Raw genomic sequence first — 20183 nt, 5'->3', positions numbered from 1 at the left:
AAAAAAATAAAATAATAAAACTAAAATAAAAAATGTCATATACAATAACTGAAGTAAATGGTGTAAAAACCTACAACTTATCAGCAGGAAAAACCCTCCCACAATTTCTCTAAGAAGCAAAAAAAAAAAATTCATCATTAAAATACAACCAAGATTTTAGAAAAAGAATAGAATTAATTTAAGATTTTGAATTTCCAATATCATGTAATTAAGTAGAAATAACTCCAGACGAAAAGTATATAGTAACAACTGGAACATATGCACCAACAATAAAAATATTCGAAACAGCCGAACTTTCAATGAAATGCTTAAGAGGAGTTGACTCAGAAATAGTAAAGTTTGCAATCTTAGATTAAGATTATTCAAAATTAGCCTTTGCTTAAAGTGATAGAAATATAGAATTTCATGCTTAATATGGAAAACATTATAAAACAAGAATTCCTAAATTTCCAAGAGATATAACATATAATCCATATACATGTGATTTATTAATTTCAGCATCATCAAAAGAAATATATAGGTAAATATATATATACATATATATATGAATAAAGATTAAAAAAAAAAGAATTTCATTAGAAGAAGGATAGTTTCTGAAAAGTTTCGAAAGCGCCTGTAGTGATATAAACACTCTTTCATTCAATAAACAACTTAATATACTTGCATCTGGTGGAAATGACGGTATAATCGAAATATGGGACTACCGTTAAAGAGAAAAAGCTTCAAATAAAATATTCAATAATGGATAAGATATTACTTATTGTACATTTGATTCTTCTGGTATGGTTTTTGCAGCAGGAAGTGATAAAGGACTTGTAAGGTTATATGATATTCGTTAAGAAAGCCCTATATTGGAAATAAAGCATCATTATAAATTACCTATAAATACTATAGCATTTCATGAAAAAAGTCGTAACATAATCAGTAGTAATGAGAGAGTTATTAAGATAAATAATTAAGATAATGGAAAGGTATTTACTTCTATAGAACCTAATTCGGGAATCAATAGGTTCTGTTTGTGTCCCAATAGTGGGTTGCTACTTGTGGCCTAGGAAGAATCTAGATTAGGTACTTATTTTATTCCTTAGATGGATAATGCGCCTAGATGGTGTAATTTTCTGGAAAATATTACAGAAGAATTAGAAGAAAGTTAAAGTAATTTAGTCTATGATGAGTTTAAATTCCTTACTTATGATGAGTTGGAGAAATTATAGGCGACTAATTTATTAGGGAGTGCAATGTTAAAAGTACATTTGCATGGGTACTTGATGCATATGAAACTTTATAATAAACTTTTACAGAAAGCTGATTTGTTTAGCTTTTAGGATTATTAGAAAAATCTAGTGAAGAAAAAAATTAGTGAATAGCAGTAAAGTAGGGTCTCGATGAAAAATAAAGTCTAGAAAAATAATAACTAAGACCTGTTTTAGGATAAGGATAAGGTAAATAATCCATTAATGGATAATAGGTTTAAAGGAATGTTCATTAATGAGGATTTTGCTATTGATAAAAATAATGAAGAGTATTTAAGATTACATCCTAGTGAAGGAAATAGAGGATAAAAATCAGATAATTTTTTTGTAGATGAAGAGGGGAATTTAGGTTAGGATGATACTTTGTAAATAAAAATGGATTAGAGAAGGAAAAAATTAGATTTGTAATAAAAAAAAATGGAGAAAATTTAAAAAAGTAAAGCTATTTAAAAAGAAAAAGCTAAGAAATATACATTCGAAGATAAAATTAAAAAATAAAAAAAAAATTTCAAAAATAAATAAAAATGAGAAATCAAGTTTATTTATATATGTATTTTATTAATAAATGATTTTTATTATTTTACTCAAATATAAAAATAATTAATCATATATTAATTTAATTTTTCCAATTATTTTATTAATATGGACTATTCTCTTTTATAAAATAATTAAACTCTTCCATATTATTTTTTGAAAAAAAATAGAAAAAATATTTTTATAAGATTTTTGATGATAAATTTAGCTATTATAAGGAGAATTTAAATAAAATGGAGATTAAAGAGTTCTCTATGAAAAGTTTATAGTTTTTTTACTATTTTAAATATATAAAAAAAATTCATTTTTTTTTTTTTTTTTTATAAATCAAATATTAATGAAAATTTTTATTTTAAATTATTTATTTTTGGAAAGTTAAAGAATGGGTTTTTTCCATTTTTTTAAATAATTCCTTAATAATAATTTTTTTTTTTAAAAAAAAAATAAATCTTAAATTTATTAGTTTATCTAGTCTTTATATATTAGTTTGATTCCATCACTAATGCACATTTGGGAAAATTAACATTTTTATTTTTCTATTAATTCGCATTTTTTATTAAAAATTTTTTTTAGAACGTTTATATAAGTTTTACAAAAGAAGAGTTATTCGAAAATATATATTTTTAGAAGTTTTAAATAAGTGTTTAAACGAAAGAAATTTTATTATTTGTGTTTTAATTAAAAAAAATTGGAAAATATGATAAATGTTTTTTTTACATTTCTTTCTAGAAAAAAGAAAAAATAAGATTATTTTAGGATTAAAACGTAAAATTGTTATCAAAAAATATATTTTGTTTTATAAAAAAGATCATTTTTTTATCTAAATTTTTAATTTAAATTAAGAATCATTAGTACTTTTCTTTATAATTGTTTTAAATTTTTCTATAGATTTTAGGGAAAAAATTAAAATCCATAATATAAAGATTCGCTAATAAATCGTTTTTTAATATATTAGTTAATTAAATATTCAAATTTTTTTATTTTATTTTTTGTAATAAAGTGTTATTAATTTATTTTTCATAAAATAAATTTTTGTTAGGCTTAAAATACTTTATTTAGTTAAGAATCTATTTATTTTACTTTTTACTTACGAATTAAAATAAATTAAAGTACATATTTGAATATTTGCTATTTATATATTTATAATTCTATTTAATTATTTAAATGATAATATTCTGATATTTTATTTATACTTACTCAAGCTTTTTTAGCCGAGGAAATAGTTTTAAAATGCCTATATTACCTATAATTTTCTTTGGTGTACGTTTTTATTGTTATATTGTATTTTTTAAAAATTATTAATGTTATCTAATTAAGTAAATAACGTAAGTTAAATGTAGTATTTTTATTTTTTTTGGTTTATTATTAGATATTTAATTTATGATTCTATTTTTTTTGTTACTAAAAAATGAATGTTTTTAGTTAAAAATTAGTATTTTATTTATTATTAAATATTTTAAAATATATAAAAAGTATTATTGTTAGTTTTTGTTTATAAATACTACACTACATTATTATAATATTACATTATGAATTATAATAATATATATTATAAAAAATATTTAAGTTACAATTATTATCATAAATTTTAAATCAAAAATTAAATAATTGAGGTATTAATATATATGAAGTTACAATATGGTTTTATTTTATGTTTCTTTCAAATTTAAATATTGAAAAAATTTTTAAGTTTTATAATTGATTTTTTAATTTAAAGTTAAAAAATTTTAAGATAAATTAATTATTTAAACATAAATAAATCAAAACTATAATTAAATTAAATATATTTTTGTTCAATCTGAAAAATCATCATTATAATTTTAAGTATTCTATTAAACTTATAAAAAATCGACTTATTTTTCTAAAAAATTAATACTATTAGAACTTTCCTTTTATAAATCTTTTCTATCATCTTCATATATATTAAGCTTTTTATAAATTTATTTTTATTTTTCTTAGCAGAATAAAAAATAGCTATATTATTTTGATATTCTAGTAGAGTCAACATAATTTTATTGAAAATATTCAACTCCTCTTTAATTTAAATGTAATAAAGTACTAACATAGGATGAAAATTGTGAAATTTTATTGATTTTTTGACTTTTATTATTATTTTTAACAACAGTTTTTAAGATTCCTGGTTAAATACTTTTTACAAATAATTCTAATTCTTCAAAATTACTATGGAGACTATAAGAAACAAACTAAAAGAAATAAAATTAATTTTTAACTAAAAAAATAAAAATAAAAAATACATAATTTCTATTATCTTAAGTAACATAATCTTAATTATTAAACCAACCTGTACAAGTAATACTAATATAATAAAAATCATTTAATTTCATTCTTTCGTCTTTTTCATGTTTTCGAATTGCTTCAATCCACCCATCATTATAATTTGTAGTGAAAAGTTCAGGTCTTATATTCGAGTTTTTCATTTAATCGTATTTTAGAGTGTTAACAACTATTTAGGTTTAATATTTTTAAGCTAAACAAATTAATATTTCTTCTTTTCCTAATGAATCTATGCATATTAAAATTCGTAGATTTTTTTGATTTTTCCTATGTAATTCTATTATTTCGACTATTTATTTAAATGCTAAGTCTCTTTTAGGGAATTTGAAAACTGGGTCACAAAATGTATTGTCAAATATACACTCGTCTATTTCTAGTGAACATTTTTCTAAAGATTTATTCCTTTTTTCTAAAGGAAATAATATTGGATTTTTATATATACATTGTTCATTAAATCGCATATCTCCAGTATGCAAAATTCTTCCGAAATAACCTTCGAACATAAATATTGTAGAGCCTAGATTTTCATTTATTTGAATATTTTTTTTATTTTTACCTGGGCAATGATTTGCATCAAATAAATAAACGTATATATATATGTCATTTTAAATATTTAAATATACTTTTGTTTTTTTATTATATTCTAAAAAAATCTTTTGTTTTTTTTTGTTTTATTTTTTATATCTGGATTTTTTTAAATACCACATTTTTTAAATTCGGGAATCTTGTTAACATTATCTTTCCTGTTACTTCAGAACAATAAATTGGGCCATAATCCCATTTAGGCGTCAATCCTTAATAATGATCTATTTTTTAATTTGTTTGCTTTTTGTATAAAAGTATATTATTAATTATATTTTTATTTTTTTAAAAAAATTTAATTAATTTGAATTTATTAGAAAAATATTTTTTACCTGAATGCATATGGGTAAGAAAATATAAATATTGATTTCTTTTTTCTTTCTTTTTTCCATATGAAAACTCGTCAACAACTATATTTGTAAAACTAATAAGGACCATTAAAATATTTTTTAAATTTTTTAAAAATATTTAATTATAAAAAGATATATTAATTTAATTAAGAGCTTTATTTAACTTTAAGTTTATATAAATAAGAATATTCTATTTTATTTTATTTTTTAAAAAAATAACTCAAAAAGATGCATAAGAAATTTTTAAATTTAAAAATATATTGTTTATTTTGATAAAATGGATATTGATATGATATTTATTGAGTTCTATTTAAATTTAAAATAATATTTAATATATATTTAAAGTGTATATAAGAGTTTTTTTAAATATTTATTTTAAATTAAAAAAAATTCATTTTTCCTAAACAAATTAATATAATTATATAAATCATATAAATGATATGTTTAGTTTATTTATTTTTAATTTAATTTATGTATTAATTATAAAATATTTAGTTTTAAATATTATAATCTGTTTTAAAAGTAATATTTAATAATAAATTATTTAAATGTTATTTTTTTATATTTAATAAATAGTATCATAATTTATTTATGAAAGATCTATGAAATAAATACAATCTTCTATGACTTTTTATAATACTAAAAATATTTTATTAATTAAAAGTATATAAAAATAAATAATTCAAAACTAATTATTTTTATAATTAATAATAAAAAAAAAAAATATAAAATTAAATAAAAGATATCAAAAAAATAAATATATATAATAAATAAAAAAATGCCTCCTAAAAAAGAAGAAGTCCACGAAAAAAAAATCAAATTAGGTCGTCCAGGCAACACATTAAAAATGGGTATTGTTGGCTTACCTAACGTCGGTAAATCAACAACATTTAACTTGTTATCAAAGTTGAACATTCCAGCTGAAAATTATCCTTTTTGCACAATAGATCCAAATTTAGCCAAAGTATATGTAGATGACTAACGTTTCCATAAATTATGCGAAATGTAACAAAAATATTTGCATATATAAATTATCATTTTTAAAAAATAGGCATTAACCTAAATCTAAAATTCCTGCAACTTTAAGTATAATGGATATTGCAGGATTAGTACCTGGAGCTTCTAAAGGAGAAGGCTTAGGAAATGCATTTTTGAGTCATATTAGAGAAACTGATGGTATTTTTCATGTAGTAAGAGCTTTCGATGATCCGGAAATTGCACATACAGAAAACGAGGTAGATCCTGTGCGTGATCTATAGATTATTAGTGATGAATTAATTTATAAAGATTAAGAAATTTTAGAAAAAAGTTGAATGAATTAAATACAAAGATTAATAGATTCAATGATAAAGAATCTAAGGATGAAAAGGAAGTTTTAGATAAAGTCGATATACTTTTAAAATAAAAGAAGTGGGTATTTTCGGCAAATTGGTTACCTTTTGAAGTTGAGATTATTAATAAGTATATGTTTTTAACAGCTAAGACTGTCGTTTATTTAGTAAATTTAAGTGCTGAAGATTTTTAGAAGAAAAAGAATAAATGGCTACCGAAAATTAAAGATTGGGTCACTAATAATTGTCCTGGAGAAATGATACCTTATTCAGCTGATTATGAAAAAAAATTAATTGAAACTAATGATAGTATTATTTATTTTTGTTTTATTATTTTTAAAATAAAAAAGCTAAGAACTCTATGATGAGTAGAATAATTAGAACTGGTTATAAAGCTTTAGATTTAATTTATTTCTTTACTGCAGGACCTGATGAGGTTAGAGCATGGACTATTAGAGAAGATACAAAAGCTCCTTAGGCTGCAGGAGTTATTCATACTGATTTCGAAAAAGGGTTCATTTGTGCAGAAATAATGAAATATGATGATTATGTTGCCGCTGGGTCTGAAAATGCATTAAAATCGGAAGGAAAATATTATTAAAAAGGAAAAGATTATGTAGTTTAAGATGCAGATATTATATTTTTCAAATTCAATGTATCTTAATCTAAAAAGAAATGAGGAAAAAATTATTAAAAAAAATAAAAAATAAATTTTTTTTATATTAAAAAAAATAAAAAACAGTAATAAAAAATAATTTAATAATCAGTATTTTTTTTAAAAAAAAATATTATATATACATATATATATATATATATTTTATCAATCTAATTTTTAATTCTAATTATTTAGCCCCATTATCAATACTATGAATACCATTATCAATACTAATGAATACCATTATCTCCAGGTTTTATGCCTAGAATCGAAAATATATTTGGAATTGTAATTAATTTTATATTAGAAAAAAATTATTATTCAAAATAAAATTATCGCGAATAAATTACTTCTTAAACTAATACATTATATTATATAAAAACTTAAAAAATATGGAACCCACCAAGGCACGAATATGGTGTACCATTAAAAGATTTTTTCTAAGTGAGAAATACTTTATAAGACTGTTAAATAACAAAAGAAAAATTTCAAAAATATATTAAAAATATTATAAGATTATAAGGACCTAATTATAAAACAGTCACAGTCTCTAAATGTATTTATCAAAAATAACTAAATAGTATCTATTATACTAGATTATGTAGTTTTTATTCTATATTTTAGTAATCTTCTATGCCAGCGTTTTCTCATTATTTAGTCGAAATTTTTATCTATGGGGCTTTCTCTGTCTTTATAAGAGTCTACTTTAATTCGAACCAAAGGAAACAACGTTTCAATCCAATAATGTGAATGAAGTCAAAAATGTTTAAAATCAGCCCCGTTTTCGGTAATTTCTTGGATTTAATCAGTTTATATAGTCCATAAATTCACACCACCATATCTTCTTTATTGTTTTCGGGTTTCTTGTAACGTCTAAAATCTCATATTATGGAGGCAATTAATTTGGATTGAACCAGAAGATGTAAGAGATTGTTTTATTCACAAGCGTGTTTTTTTTGTACTTGACGTTTTATTTTTAGAAACATTATTATATTATTATATAGGTTCCATCAGAATTCTTACACGTTTGATTTAAGTTGTTTTAAGTGTAAAAGATAGTCACTTTATTGTCCAAATATTCATAATTGATTACTATAACGGTTTTTCAGTAAAAATTTCAACTATGAATAGGATATTATATACACGAATTCAATTTTAATTTATAACTAATACCTAAATTAGCTCCCGTAAAGAAACAAAAAGCATCTAGAGCAAACATTTATGAATCTTCTGCATTAAATAAAGGTATGTGATATCCATTTATTTTAAAATATTTTGTATATCCGATTTCTAGTTCTTGTTTATGGAATATTTAAAACAACTTTTTGGATAATAAAGGGATTTTTAAATCTTTAAATTTATCTTCGAATAAAAAAAAAGTTCTAGTGTCTATAGGAAAATATTATGAAATTTAATATAAAGGTTAAAGAGAAAAAGGGAGTAAATAAATATATTATTTAAAATATATATATATAATCTTAAAATCTTTATAAATGGATAAATATCAATATTTTTATGATATATAGGATTTAATTATATAGATTTTTTTATTTAATATTAATATTAAAATATAAATATAATAAATATAAACAAAATTAATTTATAAAAATTTCTAAAATAATGTATCTAGTTAATATTAAAAAATAAATTTTTAAATAAATAAAAAAAAATAATATTTATTTATTAATTATAAATAAAATAAAAAATATATAAAAGAAATATTCATTATATCAATATTTATAAATAAAAAAATTAATATATTTTATTTAAATAGATAAATTAATTGATAAATTAATATAATTTTTTTATATTATTATATACATTATCTTTTTTTAATAATTTTTTCTATTCAACTATTAATTTTATAAAGCCATTTAGTTTAATTATAAAATTTAATAATAAATTTTTAATATAATAATAATATTTTTTTATATATATAAAACCTAAAAATTAATTTTCTATTAAATGTTTTTAAATTAACTAAATTATTTTATATATATATATTTATTTTATGAATACCATCATTTTTATTTATCTAAATTTATCAATTAAATATATATTTATAAAACAAAATATAATATTTTATTTCTTTAAAATAAGAATAATATTAAAATAATTATATTATTTGCTATTCTCATTTTTTAAATATTATTTAATTTTTATTTAAAATATAAAAAATCATTTATTTAATTTATTATTTTTTCTTTATTTTTTATGAAATCAATTAAATAATAATAAAAAAAAAAAATTTTCTTCTATAATCTGATATGATTTTATATAAAAAACAAATGAAAAAAAATAAAAATATTATTTTATAAAATATAAATTAAAAATTTTTATTGTATATTGAATATAATTTAATTAATAAAGATAACACTAATAGAGTTATAATAATATATTAGTTTTATTGTAAATCATGCAATATAATAAGTATTTAATTTTAGTTTAAAATTTTAAATATTTTATTTTATGTAAATTAATGTTATTTTATTAAAAAAATTCGTTAAATAATAATAACTTTACTATTTTTTATCAATTTTAATAAAGATACAATTTATAAAAAAGAATTAAAGAAAAATTTAAAAAAAAAAAAAAAAAAATTATAACAAATTCTTTTATAAATAAAAATGTAAAAATTAATATATAATTAATTTTTTAACACATTATTAAATTTTGTCTATTTTTAAAATAATTAAAAAAAATATATTTATATGCCTTTAATTTTTTTTAAATATAAAGAAAAATAAATATATATATAAATATATATATAAATATATATTTTTTTTATATATATATAATTATATATATATATATATATTTTATTTGTTTATAACTTAACATATATGTTATAAGAACTAAATAAAGTTGAAAGATTAACAAATAAAGTATGGAGAATATTAGGTTTAAATCCGAGGTTTTTATATATTTTTATAATTTATTAAGATAATAATTTAAAAAATAGTTAATATACATTGTAAGGAACAAATACATATTTAATAGGAGAAGGTAATAATAGATTGTTAATAGATACTGGTTAAAATATGTAAGGATACAAAGAACTTCTTTAAGGAGTATTTTTAAAAATATCAATTCAATATTACTTATTTTAATAATTTTTAATTAATATTATTTATTTTTTATTAATCAAAGGTTTTAAATTAAACAAATAGTTAGATTAATTAAGTTTTAATAACTCATAATCATTTAGACCATGTTAACGGAATAATTGATATCCTTTAATTAAGCAAGAATTGCATTTTTAGAAAATACAATTATAATAAAAATGATTAGATTTTAGAGGAAAAATATAATTTTAAATATGACATTAAAACTCTAGAAGATAATGAAATTATTAAAGGATAAGATTTTACATTAAAAGTAATTAGTATTTTTATATAAAATAAATAAAAAAAGGTTATTACATTGCCTGGCCATTGTCCTGATCATGTAGGATTTTATTTTTAAGAAGAAAAGACTCTTTTTTGTGGAGATTTTATTCTTTCAGGAAGTAGTGGAGTCATTATGAATTTAAGTGATTAAATGAAATCCTACCAAAAAGCTTTAAGTTTGGATATTGAAAATTTGTTTTCTGCTCATGGACCTGCTATATTTGGAAATGATAAAAGTGTAAAATATATTATTGGTAATAGAAGTCATAGACTAAAAAGAGAATAATAAATTATTTAAGCAGCTTAAAGCTTAAAAATGTTTTCTAATTAATAAATTAGACATATTATTTACCCAAATTTATAGGAAAATCTTATTACGGGAGCCTTAAATAATATAGATGTCCATTTATAAAAATTAATAGAAGAATAAGTTGTTATTAAAAAAGAAAATAATATATATGAATATATAGGTTAATGAATAATAATAATATTTTATAATTATAAAAATAAATAATTAATATTAAAATGTTTTGTTTTTTAACTTTATTTTTGAAAACAAAAATTATTAAAAAATAATTGAAAGTTATTTGTCTTTACCTTTTTCTTATAATAAAAACGATTTATTTGAAAAATTATAATATATTTTTGTTAATATGTTCATATTAATTAATTACATATTATTTGATATTAACTATTACTATTACTATTAGATCTTTTCTTTTTATAATTATATTGATTTATGCTTTAAGGGTTAATAAAAATCTTTTTGGTTTCAATAATTTCACACTTATTATTATTATTATTATTTAAACTTGAAGTGGAATTCGATTTCTAGATTTGTTATTTATTTTAATCATAGGTTCTATTATTAATTTTTTATTTAGCAATTTCTATTTCATTTTATAAAGATTAACATTGTTTATTATTATTAATACTTATTTATTAATAGTTTTTCTCAATAGTTTTTTGCTTGTATATTGCTTATTATTCATTATTTAATTATTCAGGTAATTTACATTATGTGTTTTCTTTAGTCTAATCGTCTTCGTTATCATTGAATTTTTTGGATGAAATTTTGGATTTATTTTCTTGTTTTCTTTATTAAGAATTTATTATCATTTAATCTTCTTGATAAATTATTAGTTAATTGCTTTCATTTACATTATTTTAATTCTCATAATTTTTAAATATGCTTTATATTAAATTAGTCTTTTATAAAAAATAGATAAAAAAATGTATATGTATTTTTTACTAATTCTTCTGCAAAATTTTAATTAATTAAAGTATTTTTATTTTAAATTTATTAAATGTATTCATTTAATTTATTTTTACATTAAACTAAATATTTATATTATCCTTAAGCTTAATCTAATGCTTATTTATACTTTTTTTATTTTTCCGCAGATTATTCGTATTAGATTTCTATACTATATTAAATATCTTATTTTATAATAACTTCATAAAAATTTTAAATCCATTCCAATATATTTTCCAATAAAAGTTAAAATTTTAAAAACTATTTATTATTTTTGATTAAATTTAATATCTTCTCTCTGTTTTTCCATATATATTTTATATCATTTAAATTTATAGAACTATAATCCATAAAATTTAAGCTTTATAATATGTTTTATTAGTTTTAAAAAAAATTCTTGATGTTTTAGAATGTCATATGTTTTCCGGATTATATATAAACAAATATTTATAATAAGTTATTAACATCTTCTGTTAATTTAGTTAAATTCCTCGTTTAGTTATTCTATAATTAATAATTTAATATTTTAAGTCTTTCCTAAAGGATATTTAAATCTACTTGTAGAACATCTTTTTTATGTTCAATATTAATTTTTTGTTCATTTTTTTTTTTTACCATATTGTTAAGCAAATAGATCTAGTTATCTTTGTGCTTTTGTTCTATGTATTTTAAATTTTTATATCTTTTCTGCTTCTGCATCTACTTTTTTTATTGTCTATTTATATATTTTTGTATTGGATTATAAAATATTATTTATGTTTATAATACTTTATTATATAATATTTTTAATTAAGGTAAGAATTATTTCATTTATTATGATATTGTGTTTGTTTTTTGACTCATTATTTAGATTTATTATTATTATTATTTTTTTTAATAAAATTTATATATAAAATAATAGTAGTTATTATTTTTTTATTTTTTATTTTTTTTCTGTATTTTCTAATTTTCTCCTTTTCAAAAAAATAATAATAATTAACTTTATATTATTATCCATATTAATTTAATTAAAATACTTAAATTATACATTATAAACTAAGAAAAAAATACTCTCAAAATATATAATTTTATATTTTAAATAAAATCTTTTATTATTAAGCTTTTCTAATTAATCACTTTATATAACAATTAATTCATTTGATTAATAAAAATATATATTTATGTATTAACAAACACCATGAATATTTCATAAAATCTCTTATAAAAAACTAAATTAGGAATATAAAGCTTTTTACATCATCAAATGATTAAAAGTATTTTAAAAAATATTTCTATATATTTTAATCCAAAATAATTTATGAATTAAAATGGATTATATGAATACAATTTTATAATTGAAATCCATAAAATAAGTAATATTGTCTATAATGACTATGTATATAAGTATTTATTTTTAAAAATTCATATTTTTATTATTGATTTCTTAAGAGGATAAAAATAATGCTTTTATAAATATATGAACTGTCAAAGTATTATCAAAATGTAAAATATAATTAATTTTATATATAAATTATGGAAATCTATAAAAACTTAATAATTTAAAATATAAATAATACTCATTTTATTAATTAAATACAATAGGGTATAAAATTGAAAAATTTACTTATATTTAAATATAAAAATTATTTTTACTAATATTATTAATTACTAAAAAATAAGATATTATAGTTACTTAATCTGATTTATAAAAATTATATATAAGTATAAAATAAAAAACATTATATAGTAAAAATTTAAATAAAATGCTTTAATAAATAACTTAAAATTTTCAAAATTTTACAAAATAAATATATTTAAAGAAAAAAATTATATTAATTTTTTTTAAAAAAATTAATCATATATACTATAAAAAAGAAAGAAAGAATAGTGTTATTATAATATTATATATAAAATATTATTGTTTTAAGTCTTAAAAAATATTTATAATAAAATAATATTAATATAAAAATATATTTTTTAATATATATAAATATTTATATATATATATTTTATATAAATGTATTTATACATTTTTTTTAATAATAATATTTTTATATTTTCAGATATTTTTTCTCCTTTTTTTATAAATTATTTTTTCTTATATTATATTTTAATAAAATTAATTTTTATTATATAATTTTATAATAATAAATATTTTATTTATCTAAAATTTTTATTTAATTAAATATTTTATTATTATATTTATAATATGACTATTAAATTTATCTTACATATCTTAAACTTAAAAAATATTGCTGAAAATCAGTATTTTTTAGATTTATGTTTTTTTGATTTTATGTATTATTTTTTTATTTATTTTATATTATTATTTTAACCTAAAGTTTATTATTTTGATTACAAAAATAAGTAAAAGTATTCTTTATAATATATTTTCTTATTTTAGCATATATTTTTTATTTTATTGTTTTAAAATGCCTTGTTTACGTAAAATTAATTTAAATCAGTATTGTAAATAAAAAAAGTGAATAAATTTTAAATTTTCTTAATAATACTTTGTATTTTTAAAAAGTATTAGTTAAAAATTCCATATAAAAAAAAAAAATGGTTTGAAATAATTATAAACAAAAAATGAAAAAAATTTGAAACTCCTTATTTAATTTTGTAAAAAATAAAAATTAAAAAGTTTAGATTAAATTATTAATTAATTTAAGTTTATTCTTTTAAAAATTAATAATTTTTATATTAAAAAAAAGCAAATACTTTAATTTTATTTGAAAAAAAAGGTTTTAATAATTATAATTGCAATTTTTGCATCAAAAAGTATTATTCAAAAATAAAATAATTATTAACTTAAGTCTTAATATTAATAAAGGAAGTATTAGTTAATATTTTTAATTGGAAATATTTTTTTTTAATAATTTTATTAGATATATTAAATGGTTTTGTTTTGTATTTATATTGATTTTTTTTTTTTATAGTTTGTAATAATATAAAAAAAAATTAATAAATAAAATAATAAGAAGAATAATTAATAAGATATAATAAGATTTTAAATTAAATCTATTTTGAATATATATAATTTAATTAAAAGGAAAAATTTAATATAATAATTATTAAAAAAAAAAAAAAAACCAAACCTTATTCTATTAATTTTTATGCTTATTTATTTTTATAATTTATTAAATTTTTACTAAATAATAATATTATAATTTATGTTTTTTTTTTTTTTTTTTAAAAAAAAATATTTAACAAAAATCTATTTTTTGTTATTTTAATGAAATAATATCTAATAATAAATATTAAAAGATTTTTTAATATCGTAAAAAAAATTGAATTGAAAAATATATTTAAATAATAAAAGAAATATGTTTTAAATAATTATTATTTTCTTTTTAAATCTTTTAAATATATCTTTTTAAGGACATATAAGTTCGTGGGATATTTAATTAGATTATAATAATGCTGGGTAAGTTTCTGAAATTACATTACCATTTTCTTTAGAAAACTAAATAAATGAAAATGATTTCATAAAAGTAGTTTTCCCATTTAAGCTTCATTTAAAAGAAAATATAAGCATTTCAAATATTATTTAAGCAAATATTGCTGAAGATCTAATTGCTGTGTATTCCAAAGCATAGTCTGGAGATGTAGGATGTGGAAATGATGAATATTAATTAGCGGTAATTAATTTAAATATAGTAAACGGAAAAAATTAAGAAGAGAAGTCATATTATATATCATTTTATGATAATTTAGGAAATCCATAAGGTTTGGAAGCAGATTAATATTATTATTTGAAATTAATTTTAACAGGAAATAATATATAAACATAATCACCAGGTACCAAAAAACCAATAGAAGTATTATAAAAAAATTATATGTATATATATAAATATGTATATATATATATATATATATATAAATATTTATTTATTTTTTATATATTTATATGTTTTTAGATTTATTCAGTATCACATATTCATATTGATGCTATAATTTATGATCGAAATCCAATTTTCGGAAACATTTATTTACACAGTTATCCATTATCAGAAATGGAAATTAATATTATATTTACAAATTAACAATAAAGAAAATAATTAAATTTTTAATAGTAAATATATATCGATGTTTAAATTAAACAATCAATACCTGATTCAGCCCGTTTTGAGATATCATTTTCAGATTAAGGCTTTGTTTTTTCGCAATAATGTTCCACAGGAATTTCTTTATCAAGTCCTTATATTCCTGAATTAATTGAATATACTTGTTAACTGGATAAATAGAGGAATTTAATAACTTATTATATAGACAGGTAAATAAAAACAAACGAAATATTCCGTTTTATTGTTGAAATTACTAACCCTACATATATAATTAAATTATAAAAATTAATTGTAAAATCTTTACTTAGATTTACTAATACTATAATAGAATTAAAAGATAGTCTTCCAATATTTGAAACTTCTTAAATAACATTTCCTGTGCATAGATTATCCCTTGGATGGGGTTTAGAATATTCCAGTAGTTCAGTTTCTTTTTATCCTTTTAATTTATAAGTTTTACGATAATCGTCTTCTAAGTAAAGTTTTATACCATATAATGCATTTAGATGGAATTTTTAGATTTCTTAAACTCTAGTGGATGATATTTTAATTCGTTTGGAATTATAAGTACCGAATTTTCAAAATACATTCATTTTACCAGGTTCTATAAGCTTTAATTTACCAAATTATGTAGGTTCGACTGTCAAATGTTATTTAAATAATTTAGAAGAACCAACTCATTCGAAAATCATATGCGATAATATAGGTAAAATGTATGAAAACTTAAATTATTCAATTGGATGTAGAATAACTTTTCCTTATGATAGGTTTACATCGTCATTATAATCGAACTTTGGAACCCTTACTTTATATAATGTAGATATAAACACTAATAAAATACTCGAAAATCCACTTTCAGTGTCTTCTAATCCTGTTCCTTTAATTTCTACTGATAATAATCCAAATTGGTCGGTTTTAGGTGGATAAAATTAGCTTGATTATACTGTTTTATCAGCTGATTATGTCGAAAAGGTTATAAATTCGGATGATTTGAATATTTTAGGAGGATTCGTTTCGGAAGAAAATAGAAGCCAGTAGTTAATTTTTACATTAAATATTGCTGCGAATAGTATAACTTCAAGCAGTGGGACTATAGTAGATTAGGCTGGCTTAATAATTTTGGGAAATCAAAAATTAATAGAAATTGACGAAAAAGCTTATGTTTAAAGTAGTAATGATTCAGGTTTACAGAATGACTTGAAGATTTTCTGTTCTAGAAAAGAAAAGGAAAGAGCTTCGTTTTTGAAAATAAAAATTTATGCAAGTCATATTGATGATTTAAAGATATTGTTAGAAGAAAGTAATGCCAAGAAAGCCTAGTTTTTTAAGATTATTAACGCTAAAATTGTTTAACATTCTTCTTTTTTTGCTGACTAGTATTTAATGGATTTCTATATTGCCAGTTTTGATAAAATAAATAGTCCTTAACCGATTTTTAAGTAGCTTTTTTTATATAATGGGTATACTATTAATCTAGAAAAATTATAAAATATTAAATATGGAATCAGTAATTATTGGTCGGGGAGTAATAGAAATGTTAGTGGGGAAAAAATACCAGCTATAATAAGAGTTTCTGGATATTTTAATGCGGAAGAATTAAAAGGAGCGAATTAAAAAATCGCACTTTTTTTTAAAAATCTTTAACCTTTTTATAAAAATTAGGAAGACTCTTTCTAAGAAAATGAAGTTTCTTGTTCTTCTTCTTTGTCTATTTCTTTCAGTTGTAAATATTTTACTTCCAAAGATAATTCGAATAGTTAATCTTATGTAAATTTTGATAGATTAGAAATTAAATTTGGATAAATACCTGTTGGACCAGATAATAGTTTCGAATTAATAATCCCTGTGAGTACTTTAATCAATAAATAAACCGAAAAAATATCCCTCTATCTAGCTGCTTTAGGAAATTCTCCATTATATTCCATAGATAGTGATTTGAGTTCAATTTTGGCTATATATAGGCTTACAGGGGGTTAGAATATCAAAAATAATCAATTTTTTTAAAGTTTGACGAGTATAAATGCGGATACATAAATTTTTACACCTAACAAAGTTTCTAATGATTTCCAATTGCTTCCTTTTTTGACTGATATAGTGTATGATTGGGATACTTCTGTATCTGGTTTAAAAGTAGGGCAAAAAAATGTCGATATTTCATTAAAAATAGGTCATACGAGCATAAATCCAACTTTTATATAGGCTAATGATGCCAATTCTGCACATTTAAATGGGGCAGCGTTTACTTTCTGTTCTTCAGGAAACTTATTTACATCATCTTCTACTATTTAGTTTTTATAAGCGAATTCAAGATGTTTGGCTTTCTCATATTTGTATTCTTCTATAAACTTTAGATATGGAATTTACTGCCCATTCGATTCTGGAAGTATAAGTAAAAATTCAGTTTTAATAATAAAAAATGGATAGGTTCCGGCTTAAAATGGAAGGCTTTTGCCCGAAAAAACATATTTTTCATGGGCAAATAATGAAGGATTGCTCAGAATAGAAAAATAGAGTGAAGAAGCACTTCATATAGGGAAATGTGGGGAAATAAAAGTTTGTAATATATAAAGAACGTTAAGTAATGATAAAGAATAAGAATATATATAGTTTTTTTTTTAAAGTACGAATTTTATATAGGAAAATAATATGGTTTAGGTGAAATTTAAAAGTCCTTTTAGTACAGAGTTTGGACTAGATTTGGAAAATTCGTTATGTGTTTTTTAAATTTTTTTATATAATAATACTTGTTATCCCAAAACGGAGGCTTTTAATTTAAATTATAAATGCTCAGTGAGTTAAAATGGGAATTTATTGAAGTTTATTATTGAAAAATGTAGTAATTGTCCTACTAATTCAGCTGGTTATATATATTCATTGACTGTTTTTGGCGTAAAGGTGTCTAATTTAGCAACTAAATTAAGTAGATTTGGCCTTACTTTATTCTCTAAAGATAGTACGAACACTAATTATATTATAGATAAGAGTATTTCTGCAAATTAGGATGACGATGGTGATTTAAAGTATGACAATTCTGGAGATTTACTTGGAAAAGTAGTATTCGGGACCAGCATTATAATGAAGACTAGAAATAAAAGATCTCGTTCTTCTTTTTATTTCGAGTTTTAATTTGTGAACAGAATTTTGGCCTAACATGAGTAATTAAATATTGATTTGGGAGGTTTTTCAAGTGACAATTTATTAAATTAAGAAAATTTATAATGTCAAATAAGAAAATATAATTCGAAAAATGAGCCTATATTGATTTCTTATGAATGGGAAATTTTAAATTTATAAAATTTATAAGGAATTAGGTTAATTCCGAAATTCAAAATAAAGGAAAATTAAAAATATCTCTTCTATTGTGATGGAATACGTATTCCTTTTTCATTTAATCCTTAATAAATTAAGACTTTCGTTTCTTTATAGGGATAAGTAAATTCTATTTTTTTCGGGAATTCTCCTTCCTTTTCATCTGATTTATTTCCCGAAAGGTTATTTCCTGTAAGGAATATTTATATATAGGAAAAATAACATAATACATACGGTTCTGCGGTTTAATTTAATTTTAATATCACTTCTTCTCGGCTAAATTTATATTCTGCGACTTCTTTTATTTTAATTAATTTCCCTACTACCTATTCTCCGAAACTTACTTCTTAGTATATATATTGTTTGATGAGTAATATTTTCGTAAGTTGCTAATTAGTTGATAATTATACAATAAAAATTACTTCTTTGCCCTTTGATGTTAAAATGAATGACTTTTTTAACATTATAGTACATGGAATAGAACAGCCGGCCAAATATAATCCAGAAACATCCACAATAATGATAGCTTTGGGAAACACTAGCAATAATCTGGAAGAATATGGTGAAATTTAGGACATATCGCCTTCCTAAACCCCCCCATAGAATATAAATGTTCAATAAATAAGTATAAAGAATACATATATAAGGTCATTATCAACATATAAGTTTAAAATATAAGTACCTTCAGGCACAATAATTTAAAATAATTACTTTTATATTGATTTTCCTTCTGTCTGGGAAAGAATTATTAATAATGTAAAACCTTAGTGCTATTTATATAATTATTTAAATACGACATTGTTTTCAGATTCGTGTAGTAGTTTTGGAAATAGAATTAAGCTTCCAATTATAAAATCTGATACATCGGCAAACTCGAATTATTACTTTATTCTCGAAAACTTGAGAAATCCAGACTCTTCCTCCTGTGATATTAATAAATGGGTACTTTCTATTACCAAAAATACACAAAAGGAAGTCTTAGCAAGGTCACATTCAACCTTTTGGAATATTAAAACTATTGCTTTTATCAAAAATCCCTCCTAAATAGTACTTAAATATATCAATGATAATGATAATTCTATAATAGATTCAATTTTAAGTAATAAGGAGGAACCTGAAATTACCAAAATAGATGCTTATATAGGTATTTTTAACTCTAAATTGGCTATTTCGTCTGATTATGG

At 19.3% G+C, this 20183-nt stretch overlaps 6 protein-coding genes across 6 annotated transcripts, besides 19 other annotated features; 4 read left to right on the top strand and 2 right to left on the bottom strand. All coding sequences in view use genetic code 6, as the record gives it.

Annotated features, from left to right (window-relative positions):
• Positions 1-32: 32 nt before the first annotated feature.
• Positions 33-1781, top strand: IMG5_124200 (nucleolar protein 10, putative; the record flags this gene model as incomplete). Its single annotated transcript, XM_004032293.1, has 2 exons — positions 33-520; positions 569-1781. The coding sequence occupies 2 exons, from the start codon at positions 33-35 to the stop codon at positions 1779-1781; spliced, it is 1701 nt and encodes a 566-aa protein (XP_004032341.1).
• A 780-nt stretch (positions 1782-2561) lies between these two features.
• Positions 2562-2612: a microsatellite.
• Positions 2613-4833: 2221 nt separating this feature from the next.
• On the bottom strand, positions 4834-5102 carry IMG5_124190 (protein kinase domain protein; the record flags this gene model as incomplete). Its single annotated transcript, XM_004032292.1, has 2 exons — positions 4834-4907; positions 4997-5102. The coding sequence occupies 2 exons, from the start codon at positions 5100-5102 to the stop codon at positions 4834-4836; spliced, it is 180 nt and encodes a 59-aa protein (XP_004032340.1).
• A 690-nt stretch (positions 5103-5792) lies between these two features.
• IMG5_124180 (hypothetical protein) lies at positions 5793-7024 on the top strand (the record flags this gene model as incomplete). The annotated part of the gene is made up of 4 exons (XM_004032291.1): positions 5793-6019; positions 6066-6258; positions 6345-6654; positions 6696-7024. 4 exons carry the CDS (start codon positions 5793-5795, stop codon positions 7022-7024), a joined length of 1059 nt encoding a protein of 352 aa, XP_004032339.1.
• Positions 7025-7197: 173 nt separating this feature from the next.
• Positions 7198-7248: a microsatellite.
• A 1645-nt stretch (positions 7249-8893) lies between these two features.
• Positions 8894-8937: a microsatellite.
• Positions 8894-8940: a microsatellite.
• Positions 8941-9728: 788 nt separating this feature from the next.
• Positions 9729-9776: a microsatellite.
• Positions 9748-9818: a microsatellite.
• Positions 9749-9832: a microsatellite.
• An 11-nt stretch (positions 9833-9843) lies between these two features.
• Positions 9844-10916, top strand: IMG5_124170 (hypothetical protein; the record flags this gene model as incomplete). Its single annotated transcript, XM_004032290.1, has 4 exons — positions 9844-9914; positions 9963-10071; positions 10151-10378; positions 10415-10916. 4 exons carry the CDS (start codon positions 9844-9846, stop codon positions 10865-10867), a joined length of 861 nt encoding a protein of 286 aa, XP_004032338.1. The 3' UTR covers positions 10868-10916.
• Positions 10917-13518: 2602 nt separating this feature from the next.
• Positions 13519-13622: a microsatellite.
• Positions 13555-13599: a microsatellite.
• Positions 13581-13619: a microsatellite.
• Positions 13592-13639: a microsatellite.
• Positions 13605-13642: a microsatellite.
• A 66-nt stretch (positions 13643-13708) lies between these two features.
• Positions 13709-13781: a microsatellite.
• Positions 13749-13825: a microsatellite.
• Positions 13772-13818: a microsatellite.
• Positions 13826-13891: 66 nt separating the features above from the next.
• Positions 13892-13923: a microsatellite.
• Positions 13902-13956: a microsatellite.
• A 46-nt stretch (positions 13957-14002) lies between these two features.
• Positions 14003-14046: a microsatellite.
• A 1413-nt stretch (positions 14047-15459) lies between these two features.
• Positions 15460-15510: a microsatellite.
• An 891-nt stretch (positions 15511-16401) lies between these two features.
• Positions 16402-16964, top strand: IMG5_124160 (hypothetical protein; the record flags this gene model as incomplete). Its single annotated transcript, XM_004032289.1, has 3 exons — positions 16402-16432; positions 16511-16724; positions 16913-16964. The coding sequence occupies 3 exons, from the start codon at positions 16402-16404 to the stop codon at positions 16962-16964; spliced, it is 297 nt and encodes a 98-aa protein (XP_004032337.1).
• A 1597-nt stretch (positions 16965-18561) lies between these two features.
• IMG5_124150 (hypothetical protein) lies at positions 18562-19011 on the bottom strand (the record flags this gene model as incomplete). Its single annotated transcript, XM_004032288.1, has 1 exon — positions 18562-19011. The coding sequence occupies exon 1, from the start codon at positions 18841-18843 to the stop codon at positions 18562-18564; it is 282 nt and encodes a 93-aa protein (XP_004032336.1). The 5' UTR covers positions 18844-19011.
• Between the last annotated feature and the right edge of the window lie 1172 nt (positions 19012-20183).

The sequence above is a fragment of the Ichthyophthirius multifiliis genome, assembly GCF_000220395.1.
Source record: "Ichthyophthirius multifiliis unplaced genomic scaffold scaff_1120509250983, whole genome shotgun sequence".
Lineage (NCBI taxonomy): Eukaryota > Ciliophora > Oligohymenophorea > Hymenostomatida > Ichthyophthirius > Ichthyophthirius multifiliis.
This window is presented reverse-complemented; position numbering and strand designations above follow the sequence as displayed.